Genomic DNA, 23,274 nt, shown 5'->3' on the forward strand with positions numbered 1-23,274 from the left:
TGGGATGTAAAGGCTTCAAGTTATAAAGTGCATTTCTTGGGAAAAACTGTTATCCTTTAGTAAATGATAGCAGTCCCTCAAAAGCCTCACCTCTGACTGTGGAGGGTTTTTTTGTTTGTTTGTTTTCTTTGGTTTGGTTGGGGTTTTGTTTTGGATCTAGAAGCTTTGTAATGAATCAGACTTCCATGGATGTCACTAGAATCAGGACTTCGCATTCAGTATGGAGTACAGTTTTCAAACCTTAACTGCTTTGCTGTCAGCATTATATTACAATTAAAATAAAAAGTTCTACAGTACTGTGTTTTACATCTGTTGTATAAATTTTGATTTCTTCTTCATGCCATGTACTGTTTCTTGTGAATTCTGTGATGAAAGACCTGTGAATAATTTTCTCGCTGAAAGGCTCTAGGATGACAGAATCCCATGTTATAAATAGGAGTTTACTTCATCTGGCCTTGAAATATATCTCTCTTCCTGCTTCTTCTCACTTATTTTTTGCCCCTTTTTTTTACTTCCCTGAGTCCAGCATGCAGATATCTCTGCTCTTTGACCTGTGGAAGCTAGACCTGTTCATGACATCAACCTGGCCATGTGTTTGGATGTATGAGTTTTAATGCTAGGCCCTTTCATAATTATTGGCAAGAACATGAGGAGGTTTATGGTTAAACTTGATGATCTTAAAGGTCTTTTTCAACCTAAATGATCCTTGATTCTATGAATCTAGCTATGAGGTAATACCCTTTTCACTAGTAATGTGCCAGTCTTTTTTAACTACAAATCACTAATCCACCCTGCTGGGGTAGGTGTAAACTGCTTTTTGTATTTTTATTTTTTTTTTTAAGTGTAGGTGTTTACACAGTTTTAACAGATTTTCAAAGACAAATTTTAAGTTTTAACACCAAAATGAAAGGATTATGGCCCCTCAAAAATAGGTGTTTTAACATGGAAAAAAGCAATGCTAAATCCAAAACTTGTTAATGCATTAGCTGCTTTGGCTGGCTTCAACTTGGGAAGGGCAAGCAGTTATATTGATGTAGCTGTAAACAAGAGAATACAGAGTTTTGTTTGAAACATTAGCAGCTGTGTCAGGTATAACCTGCAGTGCACAGAAATTTAGCATCTTTCATCTTTGGCCGCAGCTGTGCACGTGTGCTTAGGTGTCACAGACATAATCTGTTTGAGTAGTCCCTCTGAATACACTTAGTACAGGAGTAGAGAGCTCAGAGTCTCTGTTGTGGCATCTGGCTGATGTAGTTTTCGTGAAAATTTCATGAAAATGCAACATTGGAGCTATTTGTAATTTTTCTGACTTTGTGGTGTTTGTTTTTTTCCCCTCCATCAAAAGGAAATAACCTAGCTTTGGAATGCTGAGTTACTTTGTTGATACTATCAGTGTAAGATGTTTGAATTTTAGTTTCAAAATTCATTTGTTTTGTTCGGCAAGAGAACTTCACTTCTATAATAATGTTTAAAACACTTGAGTAATCTGAAAGTGAAATATATACTGCTACTGCTTCACCAGAAAACTTCTACGCATCTGTTTTTTATGCAACAATACTCAAGCTTAATTTAGGTGTATTTTTAACTTTTCTGTTGTTCAGTTAAGCCCTGAACCATCTCACTGATTGAACACATGCAGAGTTGAGCAAGTAAAAGCTCAATTAGATATGCCAAAGGAATGAAGTTTTGCATGAATCATAACATTGTTCTATCTTTTTTGCATATATAGACATAGGTAAATTTACTTACTTGAATAATTTTGAGGAGTTAGCTGTGCACAAATGGTTAGAACACAGAAAAATATAAACAACTTTTCTGTTTCTGGTCCTGAAGGAGCAAGCAGCTCTTCAAAGAGTCTCTCTAATTAGTAGGTAAATGTGACTGTGCTCTGGTGTATAGCAAGGGGAATTCCGTTTGAGAAGGGAGTTTTGCACTGCATATAGTGCAAGGTGACTTGGTACAAGGTCAGCAACTGTTTGTAGTGTTTATAGGAATCTGGAGGTGGAGGAAAGAAAAAAGGTAAGATAATAGAAGTTTTCAGGATGTTTCAGAAGGGCAAGACAGCTAAATAATCTTCTGTTACACAATGCCTAAAGGGATTTTGCAAGGAAGAAGGAAATAACTAGAAACATCGCTGCTTTTAAAAACAAGATTCAGTCTATGCTGTGTGGAGATAGTTTGATTTATTGTTGATCATTGTAATTTTCATGCACCTTACACTGCCAGCTTTAAAGCAGTTATGAAGCTGCATAGGTGTAAATCAAGGTCACACTCGACTGCAATAAATGTTGCAGGTTAAGCAATTGAAAAGTAAATAGTGAAGATGTCCAGTGTTAATTTTGTACATTAGAAATGTACAGGATTTTGTGTTACAGTTAAACTGTGTAACATTACTTAATATACACTGTAAGCATGTGACACGGTTCAGGTTGCTGTGGAAACCTGGCATTTTGGTTCTGTTAACAGTGTTTCAGATAGGAAAACATTTGCATTGCATTACTGCTAGACTCCTTCCTACCACACCACCACCCCCCACCCCAGCATCTTTGCTTCTCAGTTGTGAAGTAGATGACAGAAATGAAGTGATGACCTGGAATTTGCATGAATCAGGGTCAATTGTAAAAAAAAATGTTGAGCTGAAATTTAAAAACTATAATTTTATCTTCAAGCAGCTCTTTTGAAGTAATGAAGTGTTTTAATACTTATCTTTCACAATGCAGTGTCTCTGGGTTGATTTGAGGTTCTGTTGATTTGAAATTCTTTTTCTAAACACCTGAAAATGATGGGGTACTTTTTAAAAGAGAAGTTTCCAGTAATTTTCACAGCATGATTATGTATATTGCTGGAAGTGTGCTTTACGTAAAAAGCTGACCATTTCTAGTGCTTTCTGTTAGACTGACGGATTTGTTCATCATGGGCTTCTTGTTGCCTGGTCTTGTCCTGTAAAGCATTAAGAACGTGTTAATCAAGTCCCATTGAATACAATGGGAATATTTAATACAAACCTTTGGGACCTAAACTAATTAATACTTGTAAATAGAAGGCAATTTATGGTACCTGTGATTGACAATGTAGATATGCCAAGCATCAAGCCACATCTTTGTGATTTTTTTAAAGTCTTCAAACACCAGTCTCTTTCAGCTCTACCTCAGCTTTATTTACATTTCATATAAATGTCTTTCTTGTGTTGGTGAGAAAAGAGCTGAGAAGAGAGCAAGTTTGCTGTGAAGCTGAGGTCATGTGTTTGTCTTCTGTAGTCTATTTGTCATCCCATGAATGCTGGCACTCATTTTTCCTCATGTGTGCTTGCTAATGTCCACAGAACAAAGTCGCAGCTCAGGGAGTCACACTTACAGTTTTCTGGCCAGGCTTTCTGCCGCAGGTCTGTCTGATGGGAGGATGTGCTTGTAATTCAGCTGTGTGCAGCAAAGCCTGCTGGAAGGGGGTGTGAGCTGGCATGGTGGGATCTAAACTGAAATGCAGATACAGAGCCACTTCTGCTGAGTCTGCTGCGAGTCATTGGTGTGGTAATTTTGGGTGGAGGAGTGTTACCAAGCAGCTGAAGTGGGCAAAAGGGAGAAAAAAACTGAAACTGACATTTGATTTCTCCATGGAAAGGGAAAGCCCCCACATTCTTTGGCTTGGCACTTTGACTGGTCAGGGTCTCCTTGATCACCAAAGGATACTTGCTGTTCATCTCTCTGCTGTGATGCTGCTGTTTTGCCAGTGCAAATCCCACTTTGTGGCCTGTGTAAGCTTATTCACAGAAGGAACTCTGGAGTGTGGCCAGGCCTGCAGTATGTGACACTGTGGATCCAGTGCCCTTTAGCAGCATTCTGAGTATGGGAGGAGGGCAATCTAAGGAGGACTTGATCATGGCCCTTATAAAGCTTGTAAAGAATGTGTAATTCATTTGGTCTGGGTGTGATGTGGTTACTTGCATGTATCTTTCTTGACCTTATGAAAACAGATATGCAAGGCTTTCTTTGAAATATTAAACAGATCGTGAAACTGGTTGTTATGAACAAGGAACATGATAGTGTTGACTGACAAAATGGAAAGGTAGTGCTAAGGGGATTGTCTAAATGATAGTTGATATGTTTAATGTTCATTAGTCTTTTGTAGTTTAGAAAACTGCAAGTACTTGGTGTTTTAGTTGAATGCTGGGGAGCACATATATGAAAAGTGTTTTTTGTGTGTGCGTATATGTTCCAGGCAGAGAGGTAAGGGAACAGTGATATCCATCTTACCCTCTCTGGGTGTGGTAAACTTCCTCTTTTTGTGGTTCGTATAATCACAGAGTCATTAAGGTTGGAAAAGACCTCTAAGATCATCATATCCAATCTCCGACCAAATCTGTATTGTAAAGTGCTATGTCTGCTCATTTTTGAACACTTCCAGGAATGGTGACTCCACCACTTCCTTGGGGACTACAATCCAATCCTTAACCACTAATCTAGCGAAGAAATATTTCGTAATATTTACCCTGAACCTCCCCTGGCACAGTTTAAGTCCTTTCCTTGTGTCCTATTACAAGTTGCCTGGAGGAAGAGGCTGCCACCTCCACACCTCTTTCTTTCCGGTAGTTGTAGAGGGCAACACTGTGTATGCCTGTACAATGTGAGTGTGAAAAGCTGTGGGGTCAGAGGGCTTGGATTTGATGCTTAATTCAATTGGGGTAGGTTGAAACAGGAGATACAGTAAGATGAAGGTATTAATTATTTTAAAACATCCGCAGCAATATTCTTGTTGACCTAAAAATGAAAATCTTTCCAGGTGGCCTGATTTCCAGCAGCACTGCACTTTTACTTTTGGAATAGCATAGTACTATACCTGTTAATAGTTTATGCTGTGTTTTGTAACCAGTTTGTCTAGCAGCTGAAGCTGAGTTAAACAGTAAAATGCATTGTTCTGTATGGAAAATGCATCTGGTGATGTTCAGCTGCCAATGAGGGAAGATGAAATCTCAATGTTTTTGTCTCATGATAACCTGACTGGTGATGTGGAATTTATGGAAGTGCATTTGCTTCCTCTTAACTCTGTGTGAAACATGACAGCCTTAGTTAGTGGGTTAAAGCCTCTTCCCGAGTAAGGCAGAAATAATTTGTCTGGAGAGTTCTTTGGAGCTGAATCAAGTTTTGTTATTGTTCTGTTTCTGAATCAGGAATGTTTCTGCTACATTAATTGTCATTTATTTTATTTTAACTTTGTTCATGTGGACAGATGGTTTGAAATCCAGAGGGGGCACTGAAGGTGATCTAAGCTTAGCCTGTTCTTACTTCATTATTAGGGAATGAAAATGCTTGAACTTTTGGTTTACTGCACCACTGTAGGGGGGATAATAACTGCCTAAATATTGTTCCCTGTTCCTCAAGAGTGAGGGTGTTTGTTTTCTTTGCCTCTCTTATCTCCAGATCTAATCTTCACTATCCTTGTGAGCCCACGGCATGCAAACAGCCACATTGAATCTCCTTGTTTCTCTCTTTTTGGAGACACAGAAATTGTGACTGTTCCGTGTTTAATATGAACAAGAAGTCAGAAGGAATTGCTCCTGCTTACACACTTATTTTTCCGTCTCCTAATTTTTGTATTTTTGTTTTTTGTGAATTTTAAGAGTGCACTCTTGTCACAAGAAACATGGCAGGAGTAATACTTCAAAGATGGAAAGCATTAAGAAAGGTTATTCACCTGAGCAAGAGTTGAGTGAGCCTCAGGTGGAGTAGCTCTCCAGGGTTCGATTAGCATCCTCCAGTTATGTGTCATGGACTGGAACTTCTTTATAGAGCTTATTAATGTTTTAGAATTAATGGTACACTGTACATTATAACTATAATGTAACTATATAATTGAATTAAAATAATTCCATATTTCTGATAGCTTTAGAATAAGCCTTTTTTTGTCCATTCTACTGAATGTATTAAGTCTGTGCTGTGTTTTACTTCCTTGTGCTAGGTGCTTTTCTGAAAGCTTCCAATCTGACTTTTTCCTAGGTCATTCTGCCTAAAGAAAAGAATAAAAAAAGGTGTAGCTTACTCTCCTCTTTGCTGGCTGTGCATTTCTGTTATGTTTCATCTTGCAATGTTGTAGTGTTTATATAGAAACTTTCATCTTTTCTATTACACTTAGTAAAATATCCTAGCAGAACCTAAAAGCAGTAGAACTCAGCCTGGTTAGTCCAGTCAGCGAGGCATTAATGAAATGCTGCAAAGTTTAGCATTTCTCATAAAGTGTAAGTGTGCATTTACTTTCCTGGTTTTAAAAATGGGGGGTCTACAGAAAAGAATGGAAGGGTTATTATTAGTGTTTTGGCTTGTGAAGCTTAATAATAGGCATTTTTTTGACCAGTAGCAAGTTAAATCTCCTCTTCCATGTTGAACTGTTTCTGTTGCCTTATGTTTAAGGATGGTGTGTGTTTTTATTTATTTGCATTTGCACAGTGCTCTGGGAACTGCTTTGGGCTTTTCAGAGGCACAGCTAGCAACCCCAAGGGTTCAATCTTAGATCTAATACACTGAAATTCCTTCCCTTCTATCTGTGATTTGTTCTACAATTTCTTACTCTTCCAACTTGAGATATATTTTTAATATTGCTCTTGAGGTACTACAAACATACCTTTTGGGTTTTTTTTGGTCTTAGTACTGGCCTTATTGATGTAACCCTTGTCATCTCTCACACTGTATCTATATCATGTAGGTATCAGAATTGGCACATGTACCCAGAAGACTTGTTATTCATAAGAAGACACTCTGTTGCAGAGTTGCAGACCTAAGCTAGATCATAAGTAATGCTTTGTGTCTGAATATGACCAGTTTTGAATGTACTACAGCAGGTGATAGGAAGTGTGCAGTGCTGTGAACAGATGTGTGTGTTGCTTGTAGTCTCAGGAGCAGAGGTATAATAGAGAAGCAAAATAAAAAATTACTGCTGTGTGGGATGCCGTACCAGGGAGCAGATGAGAGCTATGTGGTGTGTCTGGGCAGCATCCTGTTCCCTTAGCACAGTGGGGTCTCCTGTTGCATCCTTGCTGCGGCCGTGTCTGCTTGGCTGTCTCACTTGGAGTCTTGTGGAATCTGCTCTGCCTTCCTAACTGGAAAATTTGTGTGTAGACCTCTCACCTTCCCTGCTGCTTGTTCACAGCATGATTGTTTCCACTGTCTCTTGCCTTACGAGGCTCCTGCTAAGGTATGGAATACGCTACCCCTGACTTGGTTTTCCTAAAGTCAGTTAACTTCATTTTTTTACATACTTGCTCCTTGCTGAAGGAACTGAGTGAGCCTGGATCCTCAGAGGAGTTAGGCTTTTTATTTTCTTTTGTGGATCTGAGCTGTGATTCTTATGTATATGCCTGCAGAGCCAGATAAAATCAAGGCTTTGCTATTGGTTTCCAAAGTTAGTTTAAATTTCACAGAAAATAATAACTATCTCCTTGTCAAAGTAATCTCCTTCCTCCTTCTCATTGCTGCTGTTAATTGAGGCTGGATTAAAGCTACTGGGAGGATACTTGCACACATTGCTCTTCCACTCTCATTTGAGCATGTGGAGGTAATCCTTGCAGTCCAGCTCACCATTTGAAAAGCAGGGAATTATGTCATTTTCCTGCCTCCTGAGAGGTTGAGAGATATTGACTCTACAGGATCATGAAAAATATGTCTAGAGAATTGCATGATCTTGAATGGTTCTTTTTCTCTGTATGTTTTTCCAGGACTTGCAGTGGGCACAGATGGCCAGAGAAAAGCTATCAAGTCCCCTGAATGTTCTAAAAATAATCAGATGCTTCATTGGCTTCTTCATTGCTGTGCTGTTGGATGTACTGTTGTTCATGTGCACAGTTTTGGAAAGTAATGCCCACAACTGAAGGATTGCTTGTTGATGCTTTAGAGCCAGCAGACAGGATTTCTGGGTGCTTAGCCCTGAGCACAGCAAGCAGGACTTTTTCTTGTTTTGTGGAAATGTGAACTACTTAACCTGCAAGTAGCAGAGTACTTTATTCTTTATGCATGAGAAGGGAAGGAAAAGGGAGAAAAAGAATTTTGAAAAATTGTAAATTTATCAAAGTCTTTAAAGGGTGCTCTCTTCATACACTAACTTACTTTTAATCTTCTATTCCCTTTGTTTATGCTTGCTCTTAGACATCTTCTGTTGCTGCTTTGAATGTACCAGTGCAGGAGGCTGTTGTCCTGCAGTGCCAGGTTCCATAGAGAACAGCAGGACCTGGAAGCAGGTTCTGAAGGTCTTGAGAGTGAGTGACAGTTGAGGTGGTGTGGCTATGTGGGCATCCATGGTCAGGAGTTCAGTCTGTTCCTGTGATTTTAACATTTCAATTTTCTTAATTTTTTTTTTGTAGCCTTGTTGGAGCATTCCCATCCTAATTACATACTTTCATTAACATCCCTGGAACTCCCTGGCAGCAAGACTAGCTAGACAAAGCAAGTATCCAGAAATGAGTAAATATAAATTAAAATATCCAGACCAGTAGGACTAAAATAAGAAAGAAGAGTATATGCTTATGTATTTTTTTCTTTATATAATTATCAGGTACTGACACAGGCTACATTTGGAGAATGGCAGTTTTTTAACAGGCTCCTTACTGAAAAGCATTGTTTGGTTTGCCTTGAAAATGCCTGGTAAAAGAATTAGCATTGCTGTACATATGTGATACAAGCTTTTCACAATGTACTTCTGTTCCAGTGTGTAGAAAAGGTTAAACTGGGCCTGAAATTTATATAAAATCAGCTTTGTCATCATTTGAGTTTGGACTGAACTCATGATATATGAGTAAGTTGTCTGTTTCTCGGCATATAAATATCCCCCAAATATGTACATTTTTAATAGTCTGCTGATTCAGTATTCATCTGTACCAGAAAGGAGCTGCCAGGAAATCAAGATTCATTTTAATAATATAGCCTTAACATTTTAAGCAGGTGATAAAGAATACCTTGGATTTCTTTTTTCTTGTAAAATATCAAAGGATAGATAGGGGAGAAGTGTGGAGTAGGTTTGCCTTTTTTGATGTAATTTTAAATTGTTAGTGACATCCTATAAAGTAAATGTGTCTTCTGTGCTGTAACTGCTTAAAAAACTAAAATTGAAAAGGACGTCTGAGAAGGCAATTACTGCAGAGCTATGTTCCTCCTAGCTGTCAGGTTTTCTCTTTTTTTTTCACCTTTAAGGCAATTAGTAGTTAGTAAAAATTCGCAACAGCACAAGTAAACTCAGAACTTAAGAAGTCAGCAATCAGTTTACTATTTCTAGTACTGTTTTAAAATTATAATTTTCAGACTTTATTATGCCTTTCTAGAGCAACACTGTTATTTCTTCTAAGAAGGTAAGCTAAGTAAGTTTTAGGTCAACAGAGTGGGATCTGACATTAAATTATGCCATTATTTAAATTTACTTTAATTGGTGACTGCATATTATATTGCTGTATATTTGTATTAGCAAAAGAAAAGACAAAAAATTGCCTGAATGCCTTTGCTGTGTCTGGTCAGTGGATATTCCAATTTTCTGAGTGACCATCTGTTATGAATACAATTATTTAATTTTTTAAAATTCTTTATTTATTCCTCCTCACCACATGAAAGGACTTGGAGTTGCATTCATTTGATGTGAGAAGAACAGGCTCCATACCCATGTTGGCATTGCTGGTTTTGTCAAGCACTGATGAGGGCAAACAGCAACCCTCACACAGTGCCTCTCTGGTTTGGTGCTGGCACTTCCTGCAGCATCTGTGGTTAGGTCCAGGCTTAACCTCCTCTCTCCTTTTTTGTGCCCCTTTTTTGCTGAAGTGGCTGCTCTGGTACTGGGCCTGACAGGGCTGTAGGCAGGCAGGGGTTTCTCCTGCTGGCTCCCTGGGTAGTAGCACTCTCTTCATCTGCCAGCGTGGAGCTGGACAGTTACTTGCCTGGCTGGGGATGTTAGATCATGGGAGAGGAAGAGAATGAATGGATAGAGCATACTGCTGACTCTTGCATGGGATTAGGCAGTGAGAACAGACCTCTCTTGCCTCTGTTTATTCCAGCTGATCTTGTTTCAGTGAGGTGAGGAACTCTTCCCTCTTCTCATTCCCATGGGTTCTGCTGTGGTTGTGGTCATGGGTTTAATACTGTGTTGATGCTTTGGGGTAATCAGTAGTTCTTGGTGACAGTGTGAGACTCGGCTCTGGCCTGTCCGTGCCCTCATGCCACATCACAATGTAGTGAAGGCAAGGCAGGTCAAGGGGGAAAAGTGGTTCCTCTTTCTTTCAACTCTTTCTGTAATTCGCTGTAAAGGTTGTAGTTGTATACTTGGAAACTGTAACTCTAAAGGCAGTGCAAATGAAGCCATCAGTTCTCATCCTCTGAAGCTCTAAGAACCTGCTCTAACAGGGTAGGTAGAGATGCATCAGAATTCTCAGGAAGTATGTGGTATCTTCATACAGACTTAACATCTGAGCAGGCCAGTTTGTTCTGATGCTGCTGTTATACTTCTGTCATGTAGGTTTCTGTGTCCAGCTGAAGACTGCATCATGTGTTACCTTGCAGAGGTAAAATAGTATTCTCTTCATAAAGCTAAAGATGTCAGCTACTTGCCATTTAAAGAGTACCCATTACTGTAAGACTACCTGATGTGTAAAAATGAAAGCAACTTGATTCTTTCTGACACGCTGGATGTATTCAAAGCTAATGAGCTAGAAAAAGTGCATTTTGGAGCAGTGGGCTTCATACGTTGTGGACTAATCATCCATAAATAAGGAGATAAAATTGTGGCAAGTATTTCTGATAGACTCTAGCATGATTTGTTATTCGGCATTTCAAGTAGATTAGTCTGTCTTTGCTGCATCATCTCTTTTGTTGACATCTGGCAGTTTGTAGCTTGTGATCTTTTAATGCAGTGAAAAATAATGGAAACTGATTAGGTCGCAGAGGATTTTTTTCTTCTTTTGCTGTGAATCATAATTTATGTGGCTTCCATTTCTTTGTTATACAGCCCATTAGACTAAATTGTTTAGTAGTAACTTCTGGTTTGAGTTTGTTATGAAATACTGATTAAAAACTTAACTTACTTTGTGCATGTGCACAAGCCATCAGGGTAGGTTAAGTGTATGTTGAAGAGGGGGAAATGATAAAACATCTTGGCAGTGATCTTGGACAGTAATATGTGGCAGGTTGTTAATTATGGTAATTATAAGGCAGATTGGAAATTCTCTCCAAGTGCCTTGGTATTGCATTCTGCCAAGAGATGGTGATTTTTGTGTCAAAAACCAGTATTAGTGGTCTTCCTTTTTTTTTTTTTTAACTTCTCTGATAACCTAGATAACCTTCCCTAGTCCTACCTATTTCAAGGTGATTACATTTCATCTGGAGAGCCAGAGAGTCCATCTTGTTTCTCCCTGTTGTCATGGTTGCTTGAACTGGTATATCGGTCACAACAGTCAAACCTTGTACAGAATGTAGACCACTCTTTTTTCCTTTACATTGTTTTAAGACTTTCATCTGTCTCACAATCTTACAGTATTTTTAGTAATTTAAAATTTAAATTCAAAGTGAGCATTGTATGTCTCACTGGTTCTTCTGTTTGTGCTATGTATTTCCAAAGCTTCTCTTGATCTGCCTAAGGAACGCATGAGACCTGGAAGATGTTTTGGTATAAACTTCAAAGTGATTTAATATTTCCAGAGCTTTAAAACTTGATGCTGCTCTTTGGGTTACCTGCTTTTCTTCCACTGCTGAGAAACTGGCCTGAGTGCATTTATTGGTTTGTCTCATTGTATATTAAATGGGTACTGCACTGCAAACATTGGTTAAAGTTTTACTTCGCTTTGTCACTGGGTCAGTCGTATTTCCACAACCTGTTGGGTTTTGTAGGTGTTGTTGACATGTTGATTTATGAACTTCCTGTTTTTAACTGTTATATGCAGGAGGCCCTGCCTGGATATGAGGTTCTGACGGGAAGAAGAGCATCACGCTTGGCTGCTCATCTTGTCCGTTTGACTGTAAATAATGGAGACCAAGGAAGAGAAGAAGGAACGGCGACAAGGCTATTTTGCTCGGTGAGCTTACAGGGCTTATTTCAATATTGATATTAAAATACAGAACTCTTTATTCTGCCTTTTTCACAAGGCTTTATGATTTTTCAAGTATGTATAAAAAAATTAAACATGCTGAAGTATGTATCCAGAATGTCTTTCCTTGCTGTATCCCTGATGTTTAAGTGGTGATTTTTTTTCTTTTGAGTAGTAGTGGAAACTTGAATTATTTGTAGTAGTAAACTGTTCTTATGTACTCAGTTAAAAATCACACTGCATTTGAGCTTCCAGCATCAAGTTCAAGGACAGTGTTGATGAAAACAATCATATCTGAAACATATGTGTGCCTAGACCTGAGGCTTTTTTTTTTATTTCAAATAAAGCACAGCTTAAGTAGTGTTATCTCATAGGGTAAGGCTAGCTAAGAAAGGGTAAGCTGGCTAAACCATATCATCTTGGTAAATAAAGCAAGACTTTTTTCAGTCCATCATTTTTATAATTTGAAATTCACAATTGGTGATTTTTAAGAAGTAAGTGACATTGCTTTCCTAATAACTTGTCTTTGTTAATTTAGCAAGTCTCTAATCATCTCTGAGCTCTGATGTACAAGAGGAACCGAAGCTCACTTACTCTTGGGAGGAGATAGGAAATAGGTTTGAAAAACATCTTTGCCTCAAGGATGTTTTCTGTTCCGTTGAAGAGGAGAATTGTATCCTGTCTCCACTCAGTACTAGATAACTGTAGCCTTAGTGCATTGCAGACATCTAGAGGCATGCCTGTCACAATATTTAGAAGTAGTGTGGGGAAAAGTTGCTGCTTCTTTATTGCTATTCAGGTTCTCTGTAATGGTGGCTAAAGACTGGAGGAAGTTTTGGTCATGTGTTAATGTCTGGTGACTTGTGTTCCATTTGGAGAAATGCATTTATGTTGATGTTGGCAGAATGTTGCAGTTTGGGATTCTGAGAAGGGGAAATGGATAATGGCACCTAAAACAGAGGATGCATTATGAAGGATAAAGCAGAAGTAGCTAAAGCGATTGTGCTAAGGAGCAAGTAATTTTGTGTTAAAGAAGACTCAGGCTTTGCTGGATAAGATGCTTTATATTGAGAATATTTTGTGTTAGTTCTAAGTGCTGTCTGCTAAACAAGTAGAAAGCTTCAAGAGGCTTTCAGGAAAGTCCTTGACATTTGTATTTAATCCGCTTTCCTCTGTCATCTTGTGAGTGTTCTCTTTTAAAAATTCCTGCATGGACATGGGACATTGAGCAAGGTTCAAAAAGATGCAAAATCAATTTGTAGTATTAGCTGCTGTGTAACTTTGGGGAGGTTACCTGTCTCTTTCCCTCCCAGTTTGCATCTTTTTATTTATATAAGTTGCAGGCCCTTAAGTCCCCACTCTAAGCAAACTCGTAGATGACTTTTACAAGAATGTCCTTGCAGACCCTCAGGTCATGTGTTAATAGAAGCTGAAGTCTGTCAGTAGATGTCATGCCCAGCTTTCTTTCCTGCACATTGTCTGTGTGTGCAGTCAGGGACTAGAACTAGTCAGGGAGCAGAACTAAATTTACATTTAGCATCCTAAGTGTAGCACACTTCTTATAGTAAACAGGTGCCACAGGTTCTTACAGATGAGTGGTTTAAATGCTTTCCACAATGACCCAGATAAATATTATATGAATACCTGAAAATAACAGGCAGATTATATTATATTAATATAATATATTATAGTTCCTTTAGTACAAAGACAGTTCCAACAATGTCCCTGTTTTTTTAAAAAAACAGTTTAAAATTTTGACGTGATGTCAAAAGTAAGATTTTGACTTGACATAGAAGTTACCAGATTCGATGCCTTACATTGGGATGCAGATAATTTAATCAGATGCATACTTTGGTGTTGCTGTCAGTTTGGGTTGTTTTGTACCTTAGAATTTGTGGAAACTTGTTCTGTCCTTAAATTTAGGCACTAAGGTTTGGTAAATTCTGGCTTTTATGGAATTTTGTGCTGCTTCAAACAGGCTGCTTTACTTGCCAGCTTGGCCTCATGTTTATGGAGCTCAGAGCAACCTTAGCTGGTTCCCAACCACATTTGCCTCTGTACTTCCATTGCTGGACTTTTTCCTTTATGTCTTATTACTGTTACGTTTTGTGAGTCTAAGATAAGAGTAGTATTTACAGAATCTAAATTTATGTGTAATAAACATTCTCATGAAGCAAAGACTCTTTACCTCACCTTTAATCTTGTTGGTTTTGCATGTGATCAGATGCTCATGGGAGAAGACTTTTCTGTTTACCACGGAAGTAGCAGGAAATGGATTATTTGACTTTTTGCCAGCAGGAGGAAAATCTGTGCTTCTTGTCAGAAGGGTGGGGAAAAGGACTCCACTCAGGGCTGAGAAGAAGGATCCCTTTTGCTTATATCCTGGTTATAAAGAGGGAAATGTTTATATTCAATGCTATATTGAATATAATATGGAATAAAATATTTAACATAGTCCACTATAAATGAAAATACACAAATTTTAATAGAAAATCTCCTTAACGTGAGGGAAAAGCTTATAATTGTATTAACAAGGTTAAAAGCACTAACTGAAAAAATGGAAGATGATGCTTTTTGCTCTTAAGCTTCTGCTAATAGAAACCCAGGTTCTCTGTTGGCAGAGCCAGGGAACATGTGAACATGAGCAGCAGGACAAACAGTTTCCTCGCTGCCCTGCCAGCATCCCAAAGTGTCTGACTTCTCATCAGAAGATGGCTTTTGGCCTTCAGGGTAGTATAATCTTGGTGCCTCCTGGGCAGCTTTTGAAAGAGGTGGTGCTCAGTGTCTGAGTGGTTATGCTTGCAATTCTTGGAAGGGTTAACTTGAGAATCCCAAAATATGTGCTGACAAACTAGCTCCTGTATTGCAAGATGAAGATGAACATGAAATTGTCTGCATCTCTGTACCCCAAATTTAGCATTGTTTACACATTTATGCTTTAAAATATTTGAAATTGCTCTGTAGAAGAGACCCACTCAGCCATCATATTTTTCCACTACAGATAGTTATGGTCCTAGTGACTCAGTTTTCCCAGGTCCTTCCGCCTCCATGTGGCAAGTGAAGCTGAAATAAAAGCTTCCCCATCCATTTTTGCTTCTTACCAAATGCAATTTTATTCACTGTTTTTTGTGGTAAATGGCTTATTTTTGGCCTTGATTGGCAGGAAATGAAAAAAGCTGTTTTTTTCAAACGAAATAGAAATGTCTTCAAAACTTTCCAAAGAGTGATTTAGATTCTGTGTGATTGGAAGATTGGTAGTCTGGAAGGCTGAATGTACACCTTGAAAGTGGAATTGGTCTACATGTGCTGTTGTGTGCTACTGGATATATTTTGCATGTGCTATTATGTGATATTGGGTATCTTTGGACAAGCAGTTAAAGGATATGAGAAATCATAAGGGAAGAGTTTGAATAGCTCTGTGGAAGAATGGGGAAAGGGTCAGGTTCAGGCTCTCTGAGTGTCAGCATTCATCACAGCAAGTTACTGAGTATGTTCCATGTGTCACAAAACCGTGTCAGGTAGCTGTCTACTGCTGTCCTAGTATGCTTTATTTGAAAAAATGCTGCTTTTCAGCAAGTTGACCAAAATACTTCCATTAATTTTATTAATCATTATGTCTTCAACTTATGGTGACCTTAATCTCAACAATCTGTGTGGAGATGAACTGTAAAAGCCATACTTACGTGAATGATTTCTTAATAGTTTCCAGGGGAATTACAAATTTTAGTTTTCAGTTTCTTTTTGGTCACCACTGAGAACTGGATTTCTGAAGGCAAAAAATGAAGCACTTGTATTAGGGAAATATTCTCACTGGAATTTGGGTGCTTTTGTGTTTATTGAATTCACATTGGTCCTACTATGATCATTCTGTTGAGAAAACTACATAAATGTCTTGGACATGTTCCGAAGGCCATCCCAGTAGACAGAGACTCCCTCTAACTGCAGGTTACTTTTCAGAACCTGAAGCCAGTTTTATAACTTGATGCTCACCTCCTGTTTCCTTATGATGTCAATATCTAAGGGAAGTAAAGGAGTTCACAGCACGTTTTAAGTTCATTTAGGTTCTTGGCTTAGATGCCTAAATTTACATCTGTACAGATGAAGGTTTATACATTAAACCCATGATTTAAAGAAGATAAATGTGTTTATACTGCAGTTGTTGTTTAGTTGTTACCAGCTCCAAGTTACAGCTTTTTTTATCTTCTAATTATTTTTAGTACTTAAAAATAAAACAATTCAACAAATAGTGAACAGTTTTTCAGTCACACAGTTGGTTGTGACATAACCTTGACTTTCAAGTATTTACAACAGTTGCAACAGAAGGAATCATTGATACATAGCTACTGAGGTGTAAACAGCTGGAGTCTAGAAAGCTTAGCTAGGGAAGGCATTATATGTACTTGTCATGTTGTTATGGTTTTTCCCTGATCCTTGCTCTTGGCAGCTGTTGGAGGCAGGATGTTGGCTTTCACAAACCCTTGGTCTGACAGGCAGTGGTTATTCCCTTGGTCAGTCTTTTGAATATTGCAAACTATCAGATTTATAAGCATCTCATTTGGACTTTTCCTGTGTTCTGTTTTATTACCCTATTTAGTAATTGTGCACTTTATATTTTTTATTCCCATGGCTATTAAGACACAGTGAGATCATGTAATAAAAATGCAGTAAGCACAGAGGGACTGTGTGGGAAAAGGGCATTATTGATGGCTAGGACAGAGGAAAACTTAGGTAAGAAATATTTGCACAAAGATACTTCCTTGAGGATATCTCATGTATGTGAAACCTTTTAGTAAGTTTTTCTCTTGGTGCAGTTCTTGTTGGATGACTCATTATATCCATGTAACACATGAGTTGGGTGCTCCTCAGCTCACTATTCCTCCAGCTGTTACCTCCTTGCAATTGTTCTAATTCTGCTGAGCCAACATGTTGATGTTTATTCAGGTTTCCTGTAGCACCCATAACTTATTTTTTGCTTTTAGGAGGGAAAGTTTTCCACGCATTGTTTTTAAAACAAACCATCATAGAGATTTATCTTGAGCAGGAAGAATAGTCAAGCCGAGATCCTGGAGATGCTTAAATATTTTTTAAATGGCTCTAGGAAATACTATATCATTTCAGTTGAGCTGTACAATGAAAATATCTCAGTTCTGCTTCCAGATAAATAAACATTACCTCATAATCCAGTTACTGAAACTGAATAACACTGTTGCATTTTATTCACATTGTTTCAGGCAATATCATGTATGCCTAAGGGAGTCTATTTTGTAAGAAAATCCTGAATATATCACTACTTCAGATTTATGGGGTACAATGGTTATTATTTGCTCTGTTATTTAGGATGTATATATGTGTGTATATATGTATATGTTGATTTGCTATGGTGGATAGCTGAAAAGAAAACATGAAATATTTTCTGAAACGTGCTGTGTTATGATTTACCTGCTAGGTACTTATGCTTGAGGAATTTCAATGTTTTTAGCAGACTTTCTGTCTTCTATGCTGTAGGTCAATATTTTTGCTGCCCTTTGCAACTAGTGTAAGATGTTGCAAAATATAAGTAAGATGTATCATAGTGTAAGATGTTGAAAAATGTCTAGAATTTCACAGGCAGCATCACTGGGATCTGTTGGGTGAAGCTTTGGGAGGTTGGTCAGGTCCTTCAGGTGCTTGAGAGACAAACGTTTCAGTGTGCACATATAAATATGTATATAGATATATATATATATATGTATAAAGCTTTCTTTTTATCATAGGTGTAAATCTGGAGAATGAGAGTTGTGAGGGAAATTGAACCTGCTTTTTCTGAAGTGTTGCCTGGGAAAACAACACTGAACAGCTGTTTATCTTGGGAACTGTTTCCTTATCTCACATTGGAGTTGCTTTCTCAGTTCCGAGATTTCTGCGTTAGCAGTCTTGTAATTCTGTGGTGCAGGATAGAATTCAGCAAAAGAACATAAATCACCATTTTCTGTTTAGTCTTTAAATCACAGAATTATCCCCAATGTGAGTGTTTCCTCTGGGAAACATAAACAAGATAGTGGTTTCTGTAGTCTTGGTTCTTTCCAGTGCTTTCATCCTCAAGAGTAGTGGAGTCATTTAGGATTGAAGAATTTTGTTACCAGTAACAGAATTAGTGAAAGTATTTAATGGGGCCCTGAGGCTTTCCTCAGGCTTCTTTAAGAATTTCCAGTACCAGAAATGCTGTTTATGAGGATGCACAAAACTTGTGTAAGACAGGAAGCATGGTTAACCTCACCACCCATTCACTTCCCCCTGCATGTGAAGTGAGACTTGGGTAACAGTGTGGCCTCTGTATGAAGAGGATTTTTTTAGGATAGAGAAGAAAGGTGGAGTTTTGTGGTGTTCTTGTTTTCTTCGAGAGCTGTATTGCAGATTAGGCAGAGAAAAGAGTTTAGTTATTCTAATCACAATTTTTCATCTTGCAAGATTCTTGGGAGGCTGTGTTGTTAAACAGAAGCATGCAATGACCTTAAATTTGCTTTTCCCAAAGGGACCTTTGAGTGTCTCTTATCAGCCTTTAAAAAGAAACTTATTTAGCCTTCTTTATAGAACATAAATAGTTACACTATGAGCCTTTTGCTGTAGATATCTGTAGAGTTTTGTTAAGAGCTGCTGTTAATATAGTTGCAATGTAATTTGTCTTTCTCTACTTCCCTTCCCCACAGCCTACAGCTGGGAATGCTGGGCACTGAGGGGTGTTCTGGATGTTCCTGGCAGGCCATACCATTTACCTTTCTGCTCTTGGAGGGATTTAAAGACACATCTTAAAAACTTTAAAATTTGTAGGCTTCACAAGGTGGCCTTCTGGATATGTGAGAAACAGACTTCTTACTGTATCTGATATAATTACATTTTTAAATTGCACTGGCTCTGTAGTGTCTGCAAATACGGTCTTGTCCTTTCAGTCCCCTAGCCTGTGTTCTCTTCTGCTTTTAGGTGCTTTATGTACCTACTGCATAAAATTCTGCTTAACCTCAGTGAACTGTTTTAAAATTAAGTCTAGCTTAAACACTGCTGGAAATGTAGCATAATACTTGGCAGAAGTGTGGTTACATTTAAATTTAGATTTTAGATTACATTTACATTTGGATTTTAAAGTGATGTTGTGTAAGATGCTACTAAAAGGAGGTGGTCACACTCAGCCTTCTGGTTTTGCCATGTCTCTTATGGATGACAGAACTGTCATCACTGAGCTGCTCCAGCATGAAGGTGCCTTCCAGAGGCAGCCACCTAAAGAGGTGCCTAATGGTACTGACTTCTTAGTGGTGCTGTTAATCATCTTCTGCTCATGCTCTGAGAAACAGCAACTGTCTTACCTCCTTTTGGCAGCACTCCTGGTCAGCTCTCCTGTGCTTTGTACTATGGGTAGCAGGGAGTGGGCTGTGTGGAATTTTGAGAAGAACAGTCAGCATTGTGAGCTATGTTAGAGCTTGCTGGACTGAAGGAAAAACAAGTTGATAAGAAGCTAGACATGCACCCTTAAGGAAAGTGTTTCTGGCTCACAAATAAAATTGCCTGCCTACTGCTTGCTTTTGCCTGTGTGGTTTTGGTGTGTCCCATGCTACATTGTGTAGTCTATTTCTGGTAAGGGTGATGTATGTTTAAGGGAAAGGTATGAGTGATACCTGCAGGAAATTGCTTTTGCAAAGGGGCGGTTTTCCCCCTCCGAGAGATTGAAAAGCACTGTATACCTAACCAAGGGAATTCTGTTGGTGAGAGGAAATACGGTGGGTCCTCTGTGGGTACGCTGAATACCTGTCTGCTTGCACTGTATCTGAACTATTAGTTGCATGTTCTGCAGTTTTTGCTGCATGCCTCTAGGCATTGGGCTCCCCACTCTTGCCTCCCCAAGGAAATGAACCTTTTTACCTCTGCTCTGGGGCTTTGAACAAGGTAAGAGGCTGTGTAGATATTTCAGTTGGCCTTAGGTTCCCCGTGGTAAACTCTCATGCCCTCAGTGTTAATCCAGCTTCCAGACTGTGTGTGGAAGGGATTTCTTCCACCCCACTCTGTGCCTGACAATCTGATTATGCGGAGGTGAGTTGTTAAGTGTAGGGTTTTGGTGGTTTTTTTCTGTCCTACTCTGTAGTCTGAGCAAGGAGTGTTCCCTAGGATCATCTGAAATTTGAAGATGTATGTTACTTATGCTTTAAGTCTCTCACGCTATTCTGCTGGTATCTGTGGGATTCCTCCTGTTGATTTATGTGAGAAAATCCCAAGGAGAGCAGCAGGAGTGGTTAGGAATTTGGGGAGGAGGGAGATAATTGTCCTTATGCTGGAAAACCTTTGTAATGTAAATGAGCCATAAATCAGCTCTCTGGGTGTCTTAATACACTGAGTATTTTCCTGTGAGACAGCAGTTTCTGGCACAGAGAACTTGTCTTGTATAACGCTTAATTGTACTGCTAATAACTTCAGGCTTTTGATACTATTTTTCTGGACTGGCTATTTTTATTTCAGTAGGTGTAAGCCTAACAGCTAGCCAATCACTGGTAAGCTTAGTTTAAATTATATTATGGTTTTGGCATAACAGTGCATTTCTGTCATGGATTTCTGCTTTCAGTAATGCTTCTATAAATAAATGTCTTGAAGGTGTTAATCACATGTTTCAATCAGACAATCTTTAAAAGTCAAATCTTCTCAAGCAGAAGATTTATCTATATGTTCACTATCTGTTAGTGAGCTAAACGTTAAAAAGATGATGCTGCTCTTTCCACCTGGGCCACAGCAGGTGCTGCATGTAGCAGTTCTGCTTGTCTGAGGCTGGGAAGGATTTTTTGTTGTTCCAGAGATGTTCTGTGTTATAAATATATATATAAAAATTTTAATATGTTTTTTGGCAATCCTAAACTACAGCATATGACTCTGGTCCCATGGACAGATGCATTTGAGCAATTTTATGCCTGTGAAGAACCATACTGTTAGGTGTTACAGAACAGTGAAAGCTGCTTGTAGGAGCTGAGCTGTCCAGGCATGAGTGGTGGGAGCAGGTCCAAAGCACTATGGCTGCAGGGAGAAGTGCCAGAGCATCAGAGGGGAGGGGAAGCTAGCAGCTCCCTACCCACCTGCCATGGCAGGGGTAGGATCCAGCATGCCAGGAAGCTTTCCTTCCCAGCCCAGAAGGGAATGGAATAGTGGGCAAAATGGCAGGCAGCAGGACAGAATGTCACAGAGCAACTTCCTTATCTGGCTTGGGCTAGCTGGATTTGGTAGGAGCTCGTTGTCCTTGAAAGTACCAGGAGGCTGAAGATAGCTCCTGGCCTGCTTCTCCACCCTCCTGTTCTGCATCTGCAGGGAGGAGGCAGCAGCACTCAGCCTCCTGCGTGTGCTGCAGCCTGGGTGCTGCTGCAAGGAGCGAGGCCACTTGGTGTTAAGCAGAAGGGCTGCCTTACAGGATTAAATTTGGGAGCACTGTGACTTCATGGTTTCCTCAGCTTATTATTTTAGTTCAGCTACTGCCTCAAGTGCAATGAGACCTCATGGACTTTCAGGTACAGAGAACATTGAGATTGAGCAGAGCCTCTTGTGTCTTCCCATCTTCCATCATACTGACAGAGGGCAAGATTTACTTTTTGCTTTTTCGTTTTCCCTGAAGCAATTGCTTCTCTCCCTTCCAGCCATATACATTTTGATTGTAGGTTAAAAGTTTCAGCTGAAGTGAAAATGAAAAAATGCAAACTATTCTTCAGGTAAAAATAAATGCATAAATAATATAATACTTGATATAAAACCAACAGAGAGGTTTTAAGATATATTAATTAGCATACATTTTATCTCTTGTAAATGTAATTGAGGACTACTGCACTACTGTAATGGTATGGCTGCTGGAAAATACTAGACAATGTCAAATTCTCATTTTAAGGTATATGCTTGCTAGAAGTTGTACCTGCCCATGTGACTGTCCCATGCAGACAAGCTTTCCCTGCCTTGTCATCTTTATACCTGTGGATAATGGTCTTTTCACTACAGTATTAAAAAAGTGGTACCATATTATTTTGTATAGAAGATGATGCAGACATCTATTCTGGGTGTAGACTTATCATGATTCTCACTTATGAAAGATCTTTTGTATGAGACAGTATCAGCTATTATTCTAAACACTGAAACAACAGATTCCTTTTTTTCCCCTCATGTCAGGATGGCTGTGTGTCTTTTCAGAGCTTTAATCCATGTAACAAAATCTTAAGTGCACTTGAACATTTCTTCTGTGCTGCATGCCAGTTCATGGGAAATCTGTTCAAGAAAGTCATTAAACTGCTCAAAATAGGTTGCAAGTTGTTTGAGGACAGTGAATACAAACACAGAAATGAGATAGGCAGTTGGTTGGTTGAGATTTGTTTTTAGCAATTACTCTGAAATACTTGAAATAATTTTTTTTTTTTTTACTCATGTTGCTGTGCTTTTTGCTGTAAATTTTTTCCTGAATAGCTAAGTTTTCAACCTATTTGTAGGCCTGTGTAGTATCTCTTGTCCTGTGATCTCCAGCTGTTGCTAACAGAATCACTGAGAAATATGTGGTGACATTTGGATAATTTTGGTGTTATTATGAAAGTTACCATTTATTGGCTTTCTTTTTAGTGCCTTTTTTTAAAAGAAAAAAATTAATTTGATCTTGTGTATTAATAATACAATTTTATTATTTATTACTAATTATTATTTATTAATAATAACTTTTTTCTTTATGTTTTTGGTTTTTTAAACTACTCTTGTTTACAGCTGTATTAAATTGATAGATTGATGCCATAGAGATTGGTACAGTATGAAGAGCACCTCAACATTTAAATGGTAATTTGCAAAGTAACTTTTTTAGGAAGAGCAGAGGCTAATGCAAAGGCAGGTGCTTTAAATCCAAGTCCTCTCCCTCTCTAAGGTATCTCTGTTATTAGTCAATTAAATAAAGAAACTCTTGAATTTTTGACTTTACTTTGGTCTCTGACTTCTCAACCATAGCCAATTTTGGATCACCCCAACTCTTTTGGTGAGCAAACACTGACAGGTGAACTTCACTTACCGAGTTGTGTCAACTTACTCAGCATTAAGATCTTTTTTACTGAGAAAGCAACACTTTCTTCTCTCTCTGCTGCTGTTGGAGAAGCAGTCACTGTTTCCTTTTTGCAGCAGGGGAAGCTGCCCATGTTGCAGCCCTCGGGAGTGCCAATGTTTATGAGAATTTCCCATCATCAAAGCACCTTTTCTGGATAAATGGGAAGAAT

The 23,274-nt window shown here is 38.6% G+C and overlaps 1 protein-coding gene across 18 annotated transcripts in view; it reads left to right on the forward strand.

The window, feature by feature from the left end:
* Window positions 1–23,274, forward strand: part of NCOA7 (nuclear receptor coactivator 7) — an 82,814-nt gene that overhangs the window by 13,021 nt on the left and 46,519 nt on the right. For all 18 annotated transcript variants that reach the window (XM_086876982.1, XM_086876995.1, XM_086876988.1 and 15 more), the window contains exon 2: window positions 11,897–12,028. In XM_086876982.1, coding sequence (XP_086733108.1) covers window positions 11,979–12,028 — 50 coding nt within the window. In that variant the 5' untranslated portion in view covers window positions 11,897–11,978. The remainder of the gene's footprint in view (window positions 1–11,896; window positions 12,029–23,274) is intronic.

This window comes from Cyanistes caeruleus, chromosome 2 (genome assembly GCF_971803275.1).
Source record: "Cyanistes caeruleus chromosome 2, bCyaCae1.hap1.1, whole genome shotgun sequence".
NCBI lineage: Eukaryota > Metazoa > Chordata > Aves > Passeriformes > Paridae > Cyanistes > Cyanistes caeruleus.